This window comes from Anas acuta, chromosome 5, assembly GCF_963932015.1.
Source record: "Anas acuta chromosome 5, bAnaAcu1.1, whole genome shotgun sequence".
In the NCBI taxonomy this organism is placed as follows: Eukaryota; Metazoa; Chordata; class Aves; order Anseriformes; family Anatidae; genus Anas; species Anas acuta.
In genome coordinates this window covers 65,388,186-65,404,090 of record NC_088983.1, presented here as the reverse complement: position 1 = coordinate 65,404,090, position 15,905 = coordinate 65,388,186, and the positions used below count along the sequence as shown (strand labels likewise).

The window sequence follows — 15,905 nt, the reverse complement described above, 5'->3', positions numbered from 1 at the left end:
AAGTTTTGCAATAAACATGATTTCTTCGAACATTAATAAACAGATTAAAATTAGGGAAAGACTATTTACCCATAACTAGAGCAGTACTTCATACATATAGTTACTAGATAAGCCTGTGACCCTTCAGACTGGAAGACTTATTTTTAATCACAAAACACACCCAAAGAGCCTATATGCACGTACAAAGCGGAACAGACTAAGTGACATTCCAGGACCCTCTCAACTGCAGTGTCTCTAGACATTTTTACATTGTTCTGACAATGAAGCATAGCCAGAAGGTCTATGGAGGTGATTCTCCCCCTCTGCTCTGCTCTTAGGAGACCCCATTTGGAGTGCTGTTTCAGCTCAGGAGGCCCCAGCACAAGGACATGGAGCTGTTGGAGTGGTCCAGAGGAGGGCCACAAGGATGAACAGAGGGCTCGAGCACCTCCCGTAAGAAAACAGTCCGAGAGACATGGAATTGTTTAGCCTGAAGAAGAAAAGACTCCAGGGATGCTTTATAGAGGCCTACCAGTACTTAAAGAGGGCCTACAAGAAAGCTGGAGAGACTTTTTACAAAGTCACGTAGTGATAGGATGAGCAGGAATGGTTTTAAGCTAAAAGAAGGGAGATTTAGATGAGATGTTAAGAAGAAATTCTTCACTCAGAGGGCTGAGGCACTGGAACACGCTGCCCAAAGGAGCTGTAGATGTCCCATCCCTGGAAGCGTTCAAGACCAGGTTGGATGGGGCTTTGAATAACAAGTTCTGGTGGGAGGTGTTCCTGCCCATGGCAGGGGGTTGGAACTGGATGGCTTTCAAGGTTCCTTCTGACCCAAACCCTTCTATGATTCTATGATAGAAGGGGGAAAAGGTAGCAGCGACATACACAGGGACTGCAAATCCCCAAGACCTCTGATTATGTATAAGAAATTTTTCTGTCCTCAAAGAAAGTTCATATGAATATGCCTTAACAATAAGCCCTGACCTTTATCATATACTTGCAGGAGATTCTCACATTCTTTTCTATGGAAAAGAACCGTAGAAACATGGTACAAAAAATGCATGTCAAATCTGGAAGCCATCAACAGAGTGCTGGTACAACCAGAGTGGTAGGAAGATGCTTGGCATGCATCAGAAGCATGGGATATCAGCAAAGCCACTGATGCAGCTAGAGCTCCAGGGGAGAGTTCTCTGGGATATGGTGAAGGATTTAAATCACATAGCAACTTTTTTCACAGCTTGCTAGCTACTTCAACTACTTCTGCATAGGGATGTATATAAATGAGCAGCTATAAATGTACAAAACCTTCTAGGACCCTGTAGACATTTAACATAAGGAGGAAAACGGTGATGCCAATGTTTTAATGTTGAGTGCCTGTTAAAATTAGAATTGCAGGAGGTCACCTCAAGGAGGTGCTGCAGACTGACCTTCACCATATACACTCTAAACTGCCATTCAGTGGACAAAGTACAAGTTGTGCCCAAGTCACTTATGCCAACTTAAAAAATAAAAAAATACTAGTACTCTTAAGAATATTTGTTCTTGAAATATGTGGTATTTATTTTTGCCCTAACTTTTTCAGAGGCATGCAAAAAAGGAGATAGAACTGGATGAGCATGTTTCATGACCAGACAAAACCATGAGCTAGAAAAACTTCAGCTGATTCAGATGCCTCAAGGCTCACTGTCCTGGAATGACCTTTCTTGGCTCCAGTTTCTGAAGTTGTTCTGGTGGCTTCTTTGCAAGAGTCCTACCAACTTCTGACTTGACAAGCATGAGACTTAAAAACCTGGAAATTTGTAGTTGTAAGATACCACTTTCTACTTAAGCAACAGACTCCTGTTATGAGTGTGGATTGAACTCACACTCATCTCAAAACAGCACAGATACAGAACTACTTCAAAATACCATAATGGTCTAGAACTAAAGGTGTACAGTAGGAAATGATTCTAATGACTGGATTAAAAACTTTGTAAAAAAAAAAAAAAAAGTTAAATCATTGCTGGAAGTGGCAAAACAAAAGAAAACAAGAAGTCCTGTCATGACTGACAGTTATGGATAGCCAAAATAATACTGTGTGTATCCTCACCACTGACTGAAGGATTAGAACAAATACTTCATGTGTCAGTGGGAAAAATTAAACCTTTGATGCCTGGAAATGAAATAATACCTCATGTGAAGCCAGTTAAATTAATGCATCTATACTGCAGGGCATGCAAAAACTACAAGCTTCTACATTCAAGTATCTGTTTCATATTTTGTCTTCTGTCTCTTCCTTGGCATCCCCAACACACTTTGCATGTTAGTCAAATATTCAGAAGTATTTTTCAAAAAGAATACTCACTTTTTGCATCTATAAGCCTTTCTCGTGGTGCAGTGTCAGAAGAGGAGAGCTGCTCCTTCACTTTGGCAATGTCTTTAGGATGAAGGTAATCAAATAAACTTTGACCAATCAAATCATTCTGTAGGGATTGAACATTTGATCAAAACTTAAAATAAATGTACAGTGTATATTCACAATTTTAGTACCAATTACAAAGAATCCTTCTACATGTAAGTCTAACCAATGAACATCAAAAATCTCAGATCAAAGATTAATTGGAAGATATCAGGATGTTTTGAAGTTACAGAATTTTCAGTAAGAGGTTTACAGAATTAGTATGCTCAATCAACCAACAGGTATTGCTGTTTCTCTTAGTTTCATTTTGTATGCTACACGTTTTAAGTAAAAATCATAGTTGCAAATGTTCTTTTTCAATATTTACTTGATTGGTAGGTATTTGGTACATATCTAGCTAAAGGCTGGGTGATGAAAGCTTTTGAAGCTAATACAATGTTTAAAGTTGGAAAAGAGGGCAGATGTATAAATAACGATCTTCATTATTTCTGTCAATATACATTGCAAGTTACATTTCATTTTAAGACTATATTTAAAAACCTGGCTTTGGTATTATTGATTCCCAGTTTCCTTAAGTAATTATGCTAGCAGAAATAGAAAGATAACTAAGTTGAAAAAATCATGTAAAGCTATTGGAGAAACCTCAAACTGATTTTTCTATAGTTATTTACAAGTCAAATTAGTTAACACTTCACAAGTCCCATGTTAAAACCTAACCTGAATGTGTCACAAACAGTGAAATAAAGTTGGTACCTTTTTACCTCCTTCCTTTGAATGGGAGCCAGCAGCAGTCTTCTTCAGCAGCATGACAGAGAAAAACTTTCTTTGCAACAAATCGCAGCTTTCAAGGCAGACTATTCACACAAATATCCCTCCCATACCAATGCATAATAATAAAACAACTTTCAAATCTTTTAAGGCCTAACATTACTTAAAATGGAAAAGAATACCTGACTGTAGTTGAGGATCTTGAAGACAGATTCTGAAACAAACAGTATCTTCCCTCTGTCACAGCCCACAACAAAAAGAAATCCATCTGCTGCCTAATTATGAAATGAAAAAAAGTAAATTTCTAAGTTATACATCTTCATTGCATCATCATAACCTTTAAAAACACTTTGTAGACAGCAGGATTTCTACACTAGGAGAACTCTTTTAACATTTAGAGATAACTGAGTCAACAGACACTATTTGAAATTACAATGAAGTTTTTTTTGCATCTGCAAACATTTCTGGCATCATTCTGGGCAGAATTTACAATCACTTATGTAGGAAGAAAGCATCCATATTTTGTCCAGTAATATTACAATGATGTTTAATAATGCCTGTTTTAAAATTATTATTTTAACTGCACTTATTCCATAGTTCATATTTCAGAAACCACATGTAACCTGTGTATTCATCTATCTGTCTGTAGGCAAGTTTTGAAAGTACTATTTTTTGACCACATAAAAGCATGCAGGATTAGCCCCTAGCTTTATAGCTCAAGGTCACAATGCTGCAGAAATTCAGTTCTGAATATGCTGCAATTGGCCACGGCAGTTCTTCACAAATTACACAAGCTACTAAAAGTGTTTAATTATTGGCACAAGCCATATATACTCTCCATGCTATAAGTATACACAGGAAGCAGCCAAACACACTAAGTCACATTACATCAGTGACCTCTAAACAAGGTGCTTGTTATATCATTGGATGGTAATAATCATGTTAAGGTAATCCATTGCAGAAAGTCTGTAAGAAAATTGTTTTTGTTCATTTCATTAAGTAACTGAAGATTCAGATGGTTACCATCAAAACAGCAGTTTCCTCAGATCTCCCCTTAAAATCATACCGCTTAATTTTAGAGATGTTTTTATCTTTAAAACCCGGATACTTTATGCAATAGTCTTACAGATTGATAGATTAATTTCTATAATCAAAACATCCTTGAGTTGTGAAGCAACTTACAAGGCAGAAAAATACTGGTGTTTCACTTTGGGAGAATTATATTCACAGACATTAATATAATTAAAAGCTGAAACATACCCTGAGAATAAGATGTTTTAATTCATCATCTGATAGAAAAGCAGGCTTATAGTTGGCTTCTGTATATGGGTTTGTAGCACCTGAAGAAAACAATCCCCATATCACAAACTTAATTTGTGACACAAAGAAAAAAATACACACTTAAATAACTTTTATTTGGCTCTTTTTTAGACTGTTATTCATTTCACCTGTTCTTTAAAATGAAAGGTGTTTTTTGGTTTCATTTTACTATCATGACGAATTCTGTTGGTACTAACTCAGAAAAGAATGAAGCTTTTTAGCTAAAAACACAATATTGCATTATGTAGCAACATAAATGCCTTCTGAGATGGAAGTTTTTTTGGACATTTTTTTTTTTTTTTTTTTTTTTTTACTCAAATGCTGTGCTTGATTCATGGTCTATACTCAGAATCAGAAACTAAAAGTAAGAGATAAAATAAAAATCTTAAAACTGTTTCTTCTCCCTAGATCCTAGTAAAACATGACAAGGTGATGTAAACAGATTGTCAGGTAGGATCTTGCAAATCAGTACTCTCATGCCATGACATGCCAAAGACAAAAAACATTCCACTGACCTTACCTAACAATGCAAAAAAAGCCAAAAATGAGCAACCAATGAGGCATCATCTTATTAAAGAGTGATTCTTTTTATCTTATTCTCTTCATAAAAACAAGAGAGTCAAATTAGTAACCACTGAACGGCTATAAAGTATCAACATGACAGTGGCAGAAAAAGCTGCACCTTACAAAACTGCTAGGTTAAGTATGACTGGAAGATGTCTTGTGTCCTAAAAACTAGAATAGTGACCATTTCCGTAAATTACCAGCATCATTATTCTTTCTCAAAGGTGTACTTCTTGAAGGCATAAGCTTTCGCTATCATCACAGATTGTATCCAACAATTGATTCTTACTTGGAGTTTTAGGATGCACAGAACTTTGCAACAACCCCAACTCTTCAAATCCCACATATTCCCCTTCAGGTACATGCAACAGAAGCTCAGTAAAAAGACTAAAACTGAGTTCTCAAAGGATTCTTCATTCTTTCACAGAAAGCTAAAGCTATGAACATAAACATCATGAATCCTGTAGGAATATTATGCACACCTAAAATTTAACCTCTCTATCCAAACAAGTCCTGTGCACGGCCTGTTTAAAAGCACAGATCAGTGCTACAAAAGGTTCAGCAGTAGACTACAACTTAAGCCCTTTGCTTCCATGCCCCACATACTGGTGATACTTGTTTCGCCAGGGGAGTTTTAGGTTAGATTTTAGGTTAGATGTTAGGAAGAATTTCTTTACTGAAAGGGTTGTGAGGCATTGGAACGGGCTGCCCAGGGAGGTGGTGGAGTCACCATCCCTGGAAGTCTTCAAAAGACGTTTAGATGTAGAGCTTAGGGATATGGTTTAGTGGGGACTGTTAGTTTTAGGTCAGAGGTTGGACTCGATGATCTTGAGGTCTCTTCCAACCTAGAAAATTCTGTGATTCTGTGATTCTGTGATAATCATAGAATGGCCTGGGTTGAAAAGGACCTTAAAGATCATCTAGTTTCAAACCCCCCTGCTCTGGGCAGGGTTGCCAACCACTAGAGCAGGCTGCTCAGAGCTGCATCCAGCCTGGCCTTGAATGCCTCCAGGGAGGCATCCACAGCCTCCCTGGGCAACCTGTTCCAGTGCCTCACCACCCTCTGAGTAAAAAACTTTCTCCTAATTTCTAACCTAAATTTCCCATCTTAGTTTAAAACCATCCTCCCTTGTCCTATCACTACCAACACGTGTAAACAGACATTCCCTCTCCTGTTTAGACGCTCCCTTCAAGTACTAGAAGGCCACAATGAGGTTTCCCCAGAGCCTTCTCTTCTCCAAGCTAAATAAGCCCAGTTCCCTCAACCTTTCTTCATAATAATTCATGGGGTTAGCTAATGGAAAATTATTATTTTCTCACCTACAAATTTCCCTGCTGGATCAGGGTATCAGACCATGAACCAAGCCATCCTGTAGTTGCTCAGCTGCAAGGAAGAGGGGAAAGGGAGGCCACATCCCTTACATGGTATCTTGATGTTAAAACAAATCAGCCACAGCTCCAGATAGAAAGTACAATTGGCAGCATTTGCTTTCTCATGACTTCCTTCTCAAACTCTGGTAGCCCCCACAAACTCCTTTATTTGTTCTAGGATGTGATGTTTTTGTATTCTTACAGCTTCCATAGGAAAAGAAAGTACTAAAGATGACAACTGTAAAGTCAAAGGAGTTTCTAAGGAAAGGGAAACTGAACGTAAACATGAAATGTATCCTTATTATATTTTCCTTTTGTAAACAGCTCTACAAAAATAGGTAAGAGAAAAGGCAAAAATGTTCATGGCTGCATCTGATGAAGGGCCTGTAGCACTACCAAATGAGAGTGTTAGGTGAAGAGTTCTGAAGAGAATTTCATCTCGAACCAGCACAGCACAGAACCAACAAAGCTCAGGGCTCCAGCAGAATACATAGCTCCAGGGAAAGAATAGCATTCTTACATCAGTTTCATTCACGCAGGAAAAAAGCTAACAACAGCTACAGCAGAAGATCTTTCAAATGTCTTCTTTTTTTTTTTTCTTTAAATAAAGCTCCAGAAATTAAACTCCGCTTTGCTAGAAGACTACACATTGCTCTCTTCATACTTGAGAGCATGTCAGTTTTTAAAGTAGCTCTGGTGAATTTGACAGGCACTAGTCCTTTCAGTTCCCCAAATATAACTACACCTGACAAGACTAGTGCTTTAAACTGCTTTGGTGCTCATAGCTCATGAAAAAAAATGCAACCTATGGACCTACAGGAGATTACAGTAAGCTATAAATGAATGTGCAACATCACATGCTAAGTAAAGGGGAGAAGTCCTCCCAAGAGGTGTTAACTTACTTCTCTTTGACAAAGGGGCAAGAAAAGGGTAGTAAAAGCATGACTTTGAAGAAACCCCATTGTGTTCTCCTCCAGTCCTGCTCACCCCCCCCCCCACACACACACATTGCCCTCAATCAACTTACCACGTAACGTTTTCATATGCTGGACAGCCATTCTCAATACAGTGAGCTTATCCAGCTTTCGAGACATCGCGTTGCACGTTGGTACCAAAGATGCCAGTTCATCTATAAAGCTGTTCATTTTATCTCTACGTCTTTTTTCAATTTGACTATGAGCCTCCCTAAACAAGTGAGGTGGTGAGGAAAACAGAAAAAACATTAAACCATATTAAAAAAATAATAATCCCCAAATCCTGTGTAACAACAACACAAAATAATCTCCCCTTGATAATTTAATCACCCTAAAAAAGTACATACAGACTTTTTCAGACATTATATGATCATTACTTGGAACAGTAACATTTACAAGCAATAGGGAAGGTTGCAGCACTTGGCTCTAGTTTACAAACTATAGATATTGTTGGCCATATAGTACATTGAATCCTCAGTTCTAAACAATCCATGAAACAGCAAAAAATTGTCTGGAGATTTCTCCTGCTGAACAACACCTTTGTTGTTGTTGTTCCTAGCACTGAAATATATCAGGAAATCAGAGAGGTTACAGATAAAGAAGTATATAAATTGTATATACAAATGGATAAAGCATTCAGTTGTGTACGTGTATGTAATCAGCGTACTGTATGAATGTACTAGTATTTAACACTACCTTTTGCTGTGGCAATATAAAGCTTCTAATCATCCTATAGTTTTCAAGTATTTGAGATACCTCTGAACTAAACTCTTCCTACCCAGGAAAACTGATGATAAACACTAAATGATTTTTGGTTTTGTATTTTCACATATTACAGTCACTATTAACACTTTTACAACCCACTATTGAGCTTGAAAGAAATGAGATTAGGAATATAAGATTATAAGAAACATGTGCAGGCTTCAATTTCCATGTTAACACTAACAAGAAGTGACTAAAACAAAAGTTACCTACTGAATCAGCATTTTCACAAAACTATAACATGCAGTTTATACATGAAAAAAATGATAACGTAAAGATAAAGAGAAACGAGAAAAGGTCAAAGTTAGAAAAAACAACTTTCAAGGTAAAGCACGGCCACATATTTCATATATGGCAAAAGGCAAGATATCCATTCTTTTCAGCATACTTGTTTAGAGTACTACCTTGCATTTTTTATTCTGCCTTGTTGGTCTGTATACTCCAATCTGTTAAGAAATGATATCACAAAATTACAGTACTGAAAACAATTTTTAATGAATCATATATCTACTGATATTAATTAAAATAATTTTTAAAATAGAAACTGCTTGAGACATTTGACCAAACTGACACTGAAAGAGATCATACGTCAGTACTGTGGAACTAACGTTTTAGCGACTGTATCTAATAGTACCTGCCATGTTGGTCATCTTTATCTGTATCCATACCTTCCCTGCAGAAAGAGAATAAAGCAATATATCACAAATTAAGCAATGTATCACAAATTAGGCAATACCACAAAATCAGAATAAAGTGTTCCTGTCACCTTTAAATCTTGAAAACAAAAAGAAGAGTTTAAAAGTAAGAAACTGGAAGAACTAAAGAAGTTCTTCATTTTCCATGATATTAAAACATTTTCTTAAAATCAGTTGCATTTCCTTTGAAGCAAACAAAACGGCATGGTTTGATAGGTTTGACAGTAAAACATGCTGCAGTTCAAGTCATCATCTGCTACAAAAATATTTTTCAGTTAACTAGAGGGGAAAAAAAAACACCAAAGGAAATATCGAAGCAGATATTTTTCATGCCTTCATCAGAAGTATGGCTACTAACTTGCATTTAGTACAGTTAAAAAGTTCAAACATTGGCAGTTATCAAAGCACCTACCACAGAATTCACAAATTGCCCTGAATTAATTTGTGACTGTACATTCTACACCTCAGTGTGCCTTACAGTAGTTGATTTTGAGATAGGATATGGTAATAATCTGGACAACATAACGCACAAGAACATTGGAAATGGACAAATGCACAGAGTGGATGGGAGACTGTATAAAACTAAGCAGACGTACTTTAAATGAGTACAACTTGCAGTGTATGTGACTGAATTTGTCTCAACATCAGAAAAAAAAAGGAAAAGGAAAAGGATCCTCCTTGTTACATTTTAATATTGTTAACACAATACGGAAATAAGTAGGAGAGGAAAGTGTAAGTCTTCACAGCAGTATCTGGGAATAAAATGGAGAATGCCTAAGTCTACAGGACTGTTAGACAAAAGAATTAGGAAAAGAATGTTTTGATACAGATAAATCCGTACAACTGTGCTTTAAGCTTGTGCTCTTAAGCCTGCCTTAGTCTGGTTTAATTTTTACCTGAAAATCTTAGGTAAAGTGGAGGGAAGGCAAGGAGAAGCATCAAGCATCTTTTTCAAGTGAAACCAATTACTGAAATATTTATACTTACTCAAAAGGAAAGCCATCAAGTCTGAAAAGAAAGAGAAATTAAATACACCATATATAGGAAATAATAATGTCTTTCATTTTCTACTGAAATGCTCAAGCTAACTTATATTCTATTTGAAATGAAAAAGCACAATGAAAACAAAGACAGTAGTAGTGACTGTATTTTAAGGAGACAAGTTTGTTCAAATTCATCTGTTTTCTCAGAGAATAATTCTGCTTCTTAAGAAAAGCTAACGTAGTCCATTGTGCTTAATGTGAAAAATTAGTAAAGCAACTAACTTAAATTACGTCTATTATGCAAATCATTGAGATACTGTTTCATGACCAAAAACAAAAGATATGTGCTTTATGCACGATGTCCTTGCAGTTAGATAAATGGAGTTTCAGAGGACTCCAAGGTTGGGAATAAAAATATCAGTATGTATCCCAAGTTACTCAGATTTTAATTCTGCCCAACAAAACAGATGAACATTTTATTTTGGTCAGTACCAAAGTCATAATTCTGAACTTTACACAAACTTTATTGTATGAAAAGGAAAACGAATTTCTACATGCAAGTTAACTGCTGGCATCACTTCAAGACTGCAGAGTCTTCTGAAATCCACTGAGCTTTAACATGGGAGGCTACATTCTATAAAAGCCTTATGAAAAATCTTCTCATGTTAGCCATTGATACAGCACTTACTCCCATTCAATATTGGACATTGGTATTCTTTAAAATAAAGATGTTATTTTTTCATGTATTATTCACTGAACCTCTTAATTAGTCATCTTTGTGATTAGTTTTTAAAGAAGTTTGAATAATGCTTAAGGTTTTATTCATCTCTCAACATTTGAGTTACTGATTTTGTCAATGGCTCTGAGCACTTCTGATGCTCACAAAGAAATAGCATGTGGGTGTAGAATAGGACTTAGAAACAAGGCATCAGTTATCCACTCATGATGCCACTTTTAGCTACAGGATGCTTGTGACAAAATCCTTTTTAGTCTTGTAGAAACACAGAAAATAAAACGTAAAAGAGGTATTTCCACCAGGTAAAGGGTAATTTACAACGTCAGGATAATTTAATTTCTTATAAAATATTATTTCAATGTTTAACACTACTGCCAAGAAAAGAAACTGTTTATAGACCTGTGCATGAAGTCTTGGATTCCAGCAAGTGACTAGAACACTCTGTAGTGGAAAACAGCTAACCTTTGCTGAAGTGACAGCAATAGGTTGGGCAAGAATTTCCCTAGAGCAGCAGAAAGCACTGAAAAGAAGTTGCTAGAAAGCTGAAAGAACAGCTGACCAACAATCTTTTTCCTACTTGAGAGGCGAATGAAGAACCACACTAAGACAGTCAGGTTCTTCCTTATGCCCATCATTCTCTGGCAAGTGAAGCATAAAACTGGACACACACCATTTATAACTCACTAACAGGCAGCAAAAGCTGAACACTGATTTCACAGAATGACAGAATTTCTAGGTTGGAAGAGACCTCAAGATTATCGAGTCCAACCTCACAGCTAACAGTCCCCACTAAACCATATCCCTAAGGTCTACATCTAAACGTCTTTTAAAGACTTCCAGGGATGGTGACTCCACCACTTCCCTGGGCAGCCTGTTCCAATGCCTAACAACCCTTTCGGTAAAGAAGTTCTTCCTAACATCCAACCTAAAACTCCCCTGGCACAACTTTAGCCCATTCCCCCTCGTCCTGTCACCAGGCACATGGGAGAACAGACCAACCCCCACCTCACTACAGCCTCTTTAAGGTATCTGTAAAGAGCAATAAGGTCACCCCTGAGCCTCCTCTTCTCCAGGCTGAACAAGCCCAGCTCCCTCAGCCGCTCCTCGTAGGACTTGTTCTCCAGGCCCCTCACCAGCTTCGTCGCCCTTGTCTGGACCCGCTCAAGCACCTCGATGTCCTTCTTGTAGTGAGGGGCCCAAAACTGAACACAGTACTCGAGGTGCGGCCTCACTAGAGCCGAGTACAGGGGGACGATCACCTCCCTAGCCCTGCTGGTCACACTGTTTCTGATACAAGCCAGGATGCCGTTGGCCTTCTTGGCCACCTGAGCACACTGCTGGCTCATATTCAGCCGACTGTCCACCATCACTCCCAGGTCCTTCTCTGCCTGGCAGCTCTCCAACCACTCATCCCCCAGCCTGTAGCTCTGCTTGGGGTTATTGCGCCCCAGGTGCAGGACCCGGCACTTGGCCTTGTTGAACTTCATGCAGTTGGCCTCAGCCCATCGGTGCAGCCTATCCAGATCCTCCTGCAGAGCTTTCCTACCCTCAAGCAGATCGACACACACGCATAGCTTGGTGTCATCTGCAAACTTACTGAGGGTGCACTCAATGCCCTCGTCCACATCATCGATGAAGATATTAAAGAGGACCGGCCCAGCACTGAGCCCTGGGGAATGCCACTAGTGACCGGCCTCCAACTGGACTTGACTCCATTCACCACGACTCTTTGGGCCCGGCTATCCAGCCAGTTTCTAACCCAACGAAGCGTGCGCCAGTCCAAGTCAAGAGCAGCCAGTTTCTTGAGGAGAATGCTGTGGGAAACGGTGTCAAAAGCCTTGTCAAGGTAGACCACATCCACAGCCTTTCCCTCATCCACCCAGCGTGTCACTTTGTCATAGAAGGAGATCAGGTTCGTCAAGCAGGACCTGCCTTTCATAAACCCATGCTGACTGGGCCTGATCGCCTGCTTGCCCTGCAAGTGCTGCATTATGACTCCCAAGAGGATCTGCTCCATGAGCGTCCCTGGTACTGAGGTCAAACTGACAGGCCTGTAGTTTCCCAGGTCTGCCCTCCGGCCCTTCTTGTAGATGGGCGTCACGTTTGCTAGCCGCCAGTCAACTGGGACCTCCCCCGATAGCCAGGACTGCTGATAAATCATGGTAAGTGGCTTGGCCAGCTCCTCCGCCAGTTCTCTCAGTACCCTTGGGTGGATCCCATCCGGCCCCATCGACTTGTGCACATCCAAGTGCCGTAGCAGGTCACCAACCAGTTCTTCGTGGATAGTGAGGGCCACATCCTGCTCCCCATCCCATTCCACCAGCTCAGGGTACTGGGTATCCAGAGAACAACTGGTATTGCCGCTAAAGACTGAGGCAAAGAAGGCATTGAGCACCTCCGCCTTTTCCTCATCTCTTGTAACTAAGTTTCCTCCCGCATCCAGTAAAGGATGGAGATTCTCCTTAGTCCTCCTTTTTGTGTTGATGTATTTATAAAAAAGTTCTTTGTTATCTTTAACGGCAGTAGCCAGATTGAGCTCCAGATGAGCTTTGGCCTTTCTAATTTTGTCCCTGCACAGCCTCGCTACATCCTTATAGTCCTCCCTAGTGGCCTGCCCACTTTTCCAAAGATTATAAACCCTCTTTTTTCTCCTAAGCTCAAGCCACAATTCTCTGTTGAGCCAGGCTGGTCTTCTTCCACGCCAGCTCGCCTTTGGGCATGAGGGGACAGACTGTTCCTGCGCCATTAAGATTTCCCTCTTGAAGAGCGCCCAGCCTTCCTGGACCCCTCTGCCCTTCAGAACCACCTCCCAAGGGACTCCACCAACTAGTGTCCTGAGCAGCTCAAAGTCAGCCCTCCAAAAGTCCAATACAGCAGTTTTACTGGTCCCCTTCCTGGCCTCGCCAAGAATAGTGAACTCCACCATTTCGTGGTCACTCTGCCCAAGACAGCTCCCGACAATCACATCCTCCACCAGTCCTTCTCTGTTTGTGAAGAGAAGGTCTAGCGGGGCACCACCCCTGGTAGGTTCACTAACCAGCTGTGTATTTCTGAACAATACACATAGAAAGAGGGAATTCTACCTTATGTTCTACTTAAAAATAGGAATATTTACTACCATTTCCTCTGCAACACAACATTAACTGCAGTACGATGACAGCTGTTGTAAACTGATTTTACTTAGGACTCGAGGAAATGGTATTTCACGTATTTAGTAAAATGCACACACAACCTAAAGGGCAGAATTATAACTTACAAGAGCAAGCTGTCTTTTGGAAAAGAAGACTTGAGCAATGCTTCCTACCCAGAAGAACAAAGATGGAGAAATTCTTTCTAGAGAAGAGGAAGTTGGTATGATTGAGGTTGTTCACTGAATTTTGTAGTAGTCAATTCAACTAAAGGGAATCACGTACTCTTCAGGAAGGTTAAATGCATATTTACAGAAGAGACGTATGCAGTATGTTTGCGGTCTCTAAACAGTAATTAAAGTTTTGCACATAAATTCTCCTAAAAGGAACTCTATTCACAGAGCATCTAATTCTTAACTGTCTTCCACAGCATGGATCAAAAATTCTACCTCTCCCTGTAGAAGGAATTGCCAAGTATCAGAAGGCCCACAATGAAAAATGTGTGTCAAGAAAAAAAAAAAAGGACTCCATAGAAGGACTCCCTAACTGTGTTAATAATGGATATGACCCATTCACAAGTTACGCTGCAGCTAGAATCTGTAACGTTACAATACATACGAAAGTTGCACAGTGACTTAGAGTAAGGATGTTGGTCTTGGTGTACCTACCATGGAAGACATTACACAGTTGGAAATTTGGCATACACCACTACAACCTTCACTATTCTAAAGCACAGGTGGTATGATTTCTTTGTGTTTCAAATACCTGCCCTAAGACAGAAAGTATTACTTGGATGATACGTCTAAACAAGAATAAGAGAAGCAGCTTTCTTGAAACGAAACCATATTCTACCACTGATTCAGGAGAAAACATTTTTTTTTATTTTTCCAGGAATAATAGTTTGCAATCAGAGAACAACGTAAGATTAAATCAGTTGATTAAGGAAAAGGCTGATCTACTGCATCAAACCAGAGACTACCCAGATTCATATTCAACTGGGAAACCAAAATAGCTTCATCAAGCAAAGACTGGCAGCACACTGATAGGAAGCAACAAACAGGCAAAAAATAGGTGAAGAGAAGGAACTATTCCTAGTTTTGCTTCTGCTTCTTAATTATTAGCATCCTTCCTGTTAGTGAGACTTTCTATTTGCTACATAAATGATCTACATCATCAACCTTCATGTTGTCCACTTCGTCAGTATTAATTTTTTTCCCCTCATTTAAGCCAAGGTTTCTTTCTTCAGCCATACCTCATTTGATAGCCCTCAATTTTAGCTGCACTAATGTGAAGGCATTATTTTTATTACTAAGTAATGAACATTCCTCTTAGTCCATAATAGCTTTTTTCTTCTTTACAGCCTTTACAACAGGTTGTTAGGAAAAGGTTATTAAAAAAAAAAAAAATGTCATAAATATCTCTATTGTCACCCCCACTGTATTGTTCTGTTGCAACCTCTTTTCAAAAGGGTTAAATCAAGAGAAATCCAACTTACTGATAATCAGTAGAGCTTCCCTTCCTTTTCCTATTACAATCCACTCCTGAAGTGCTAAGGGAACTGGAGATCAAGTCAGCAGGGTCCGGTGACATAAAATCACTAATGGTAGAAGAAATGTCCATCCTTTGGTCTGCCATTGGATTGTCTAATGTTATCAAAAAGATAAATGCCGCCACATAATAGAACCAGAAACATACGTATTTTTCATACACAGAACAAATCTCAAGTTTAGTATAAGCTTAAAAATTAGCTTACAATAGCAAAAATTACAATCCCATTATTTGCTTTTGTCATAAAACAGACATAGGCTATTTCTCTTTTTTTAATCTACTTGTATATTACATACAAGCCATGACCATTCTCAAAACACATTATTTTACAGAACTGTCAAAATGACTTAACTAAACCAGGTTTACTCATATCTTAACTGGAGGCCAACTGCTGCTACCTAACATAAGCAAAGGCTAAGTTCTGTCTGTCTTTTGCTTAGTGGGAATGCTGATTTTACCATGTCTCTCTTTCATTTGAAGATGGTATTCTCAAAGTTCATAAGGTTTGACAGGTCTACCTCCCTTGGATTTTATGGAACAGAATTCAAAAGCTTTCCACAGAAAATAAACAAATTAAATGAATAACTCCATCAAAGCAGAATCCATAAATGAAAAAAAACTAATAATCCAGTGATGGTCTAAGATGACTAGTTAAAGGTACAAAAGAATTCAATTA

At 38.9% G+C, this 15,905-nt stretch overlaps 1 protein-coding gene across 15 annotated transcripts in view; it reads right to left on the bottom strand.

Moving 5' to 3' along the window:
• BMAL1 (basic helix-loop-helix ARNT like 1) overlaps positions 1-15,905 on the bottom strand; it is a 50,449-nt gene that overhangs the window by 11,129 nt on the left and 23,415 nt on the right. For 14 of the 15 annotated variants that reach the window (XM_068685416.1, XM_068685406.1, XM_068685413.1 and 11 more), the window contains 8 exons: positions 15,177-15,324; positions 9,822-9,842; positions 8,774-8,812; positions 8,544-8,585; positions 7,431-7,588; positions 4,409-4,488; positions 3,331-3,423; positions 2,327-2,444 (listed from right to left, as the gene is read on the bottom strand). In XM_068685416.1, the coding sequence (XP_068541517.1) occupies positions 2,327-2,444; positions 3,331-3,423; positions 4,409-4,488; positions 7,431-7,588; positions 8,544-8,585; positions 8,774-8,812; positions 9,822-9,842; positions 15,177-15,316 (691 nt within the window). In that variant the 5' untranslated portion in view covers positions 15,317-15,324. The remainder of the gene's footprint in view (positions 1-2,326; positions 2,445-3,330; positions 3,424-4,408; positions 4,489-7,430; positions 7,589-8,543; positions 8,586-8,773; positions 8,813-9,821; positions 9,843-15,176; positions 15,325-15,905) is intronic. The other variant, XM_068685417.1, reaches the window with a different exon arrangement.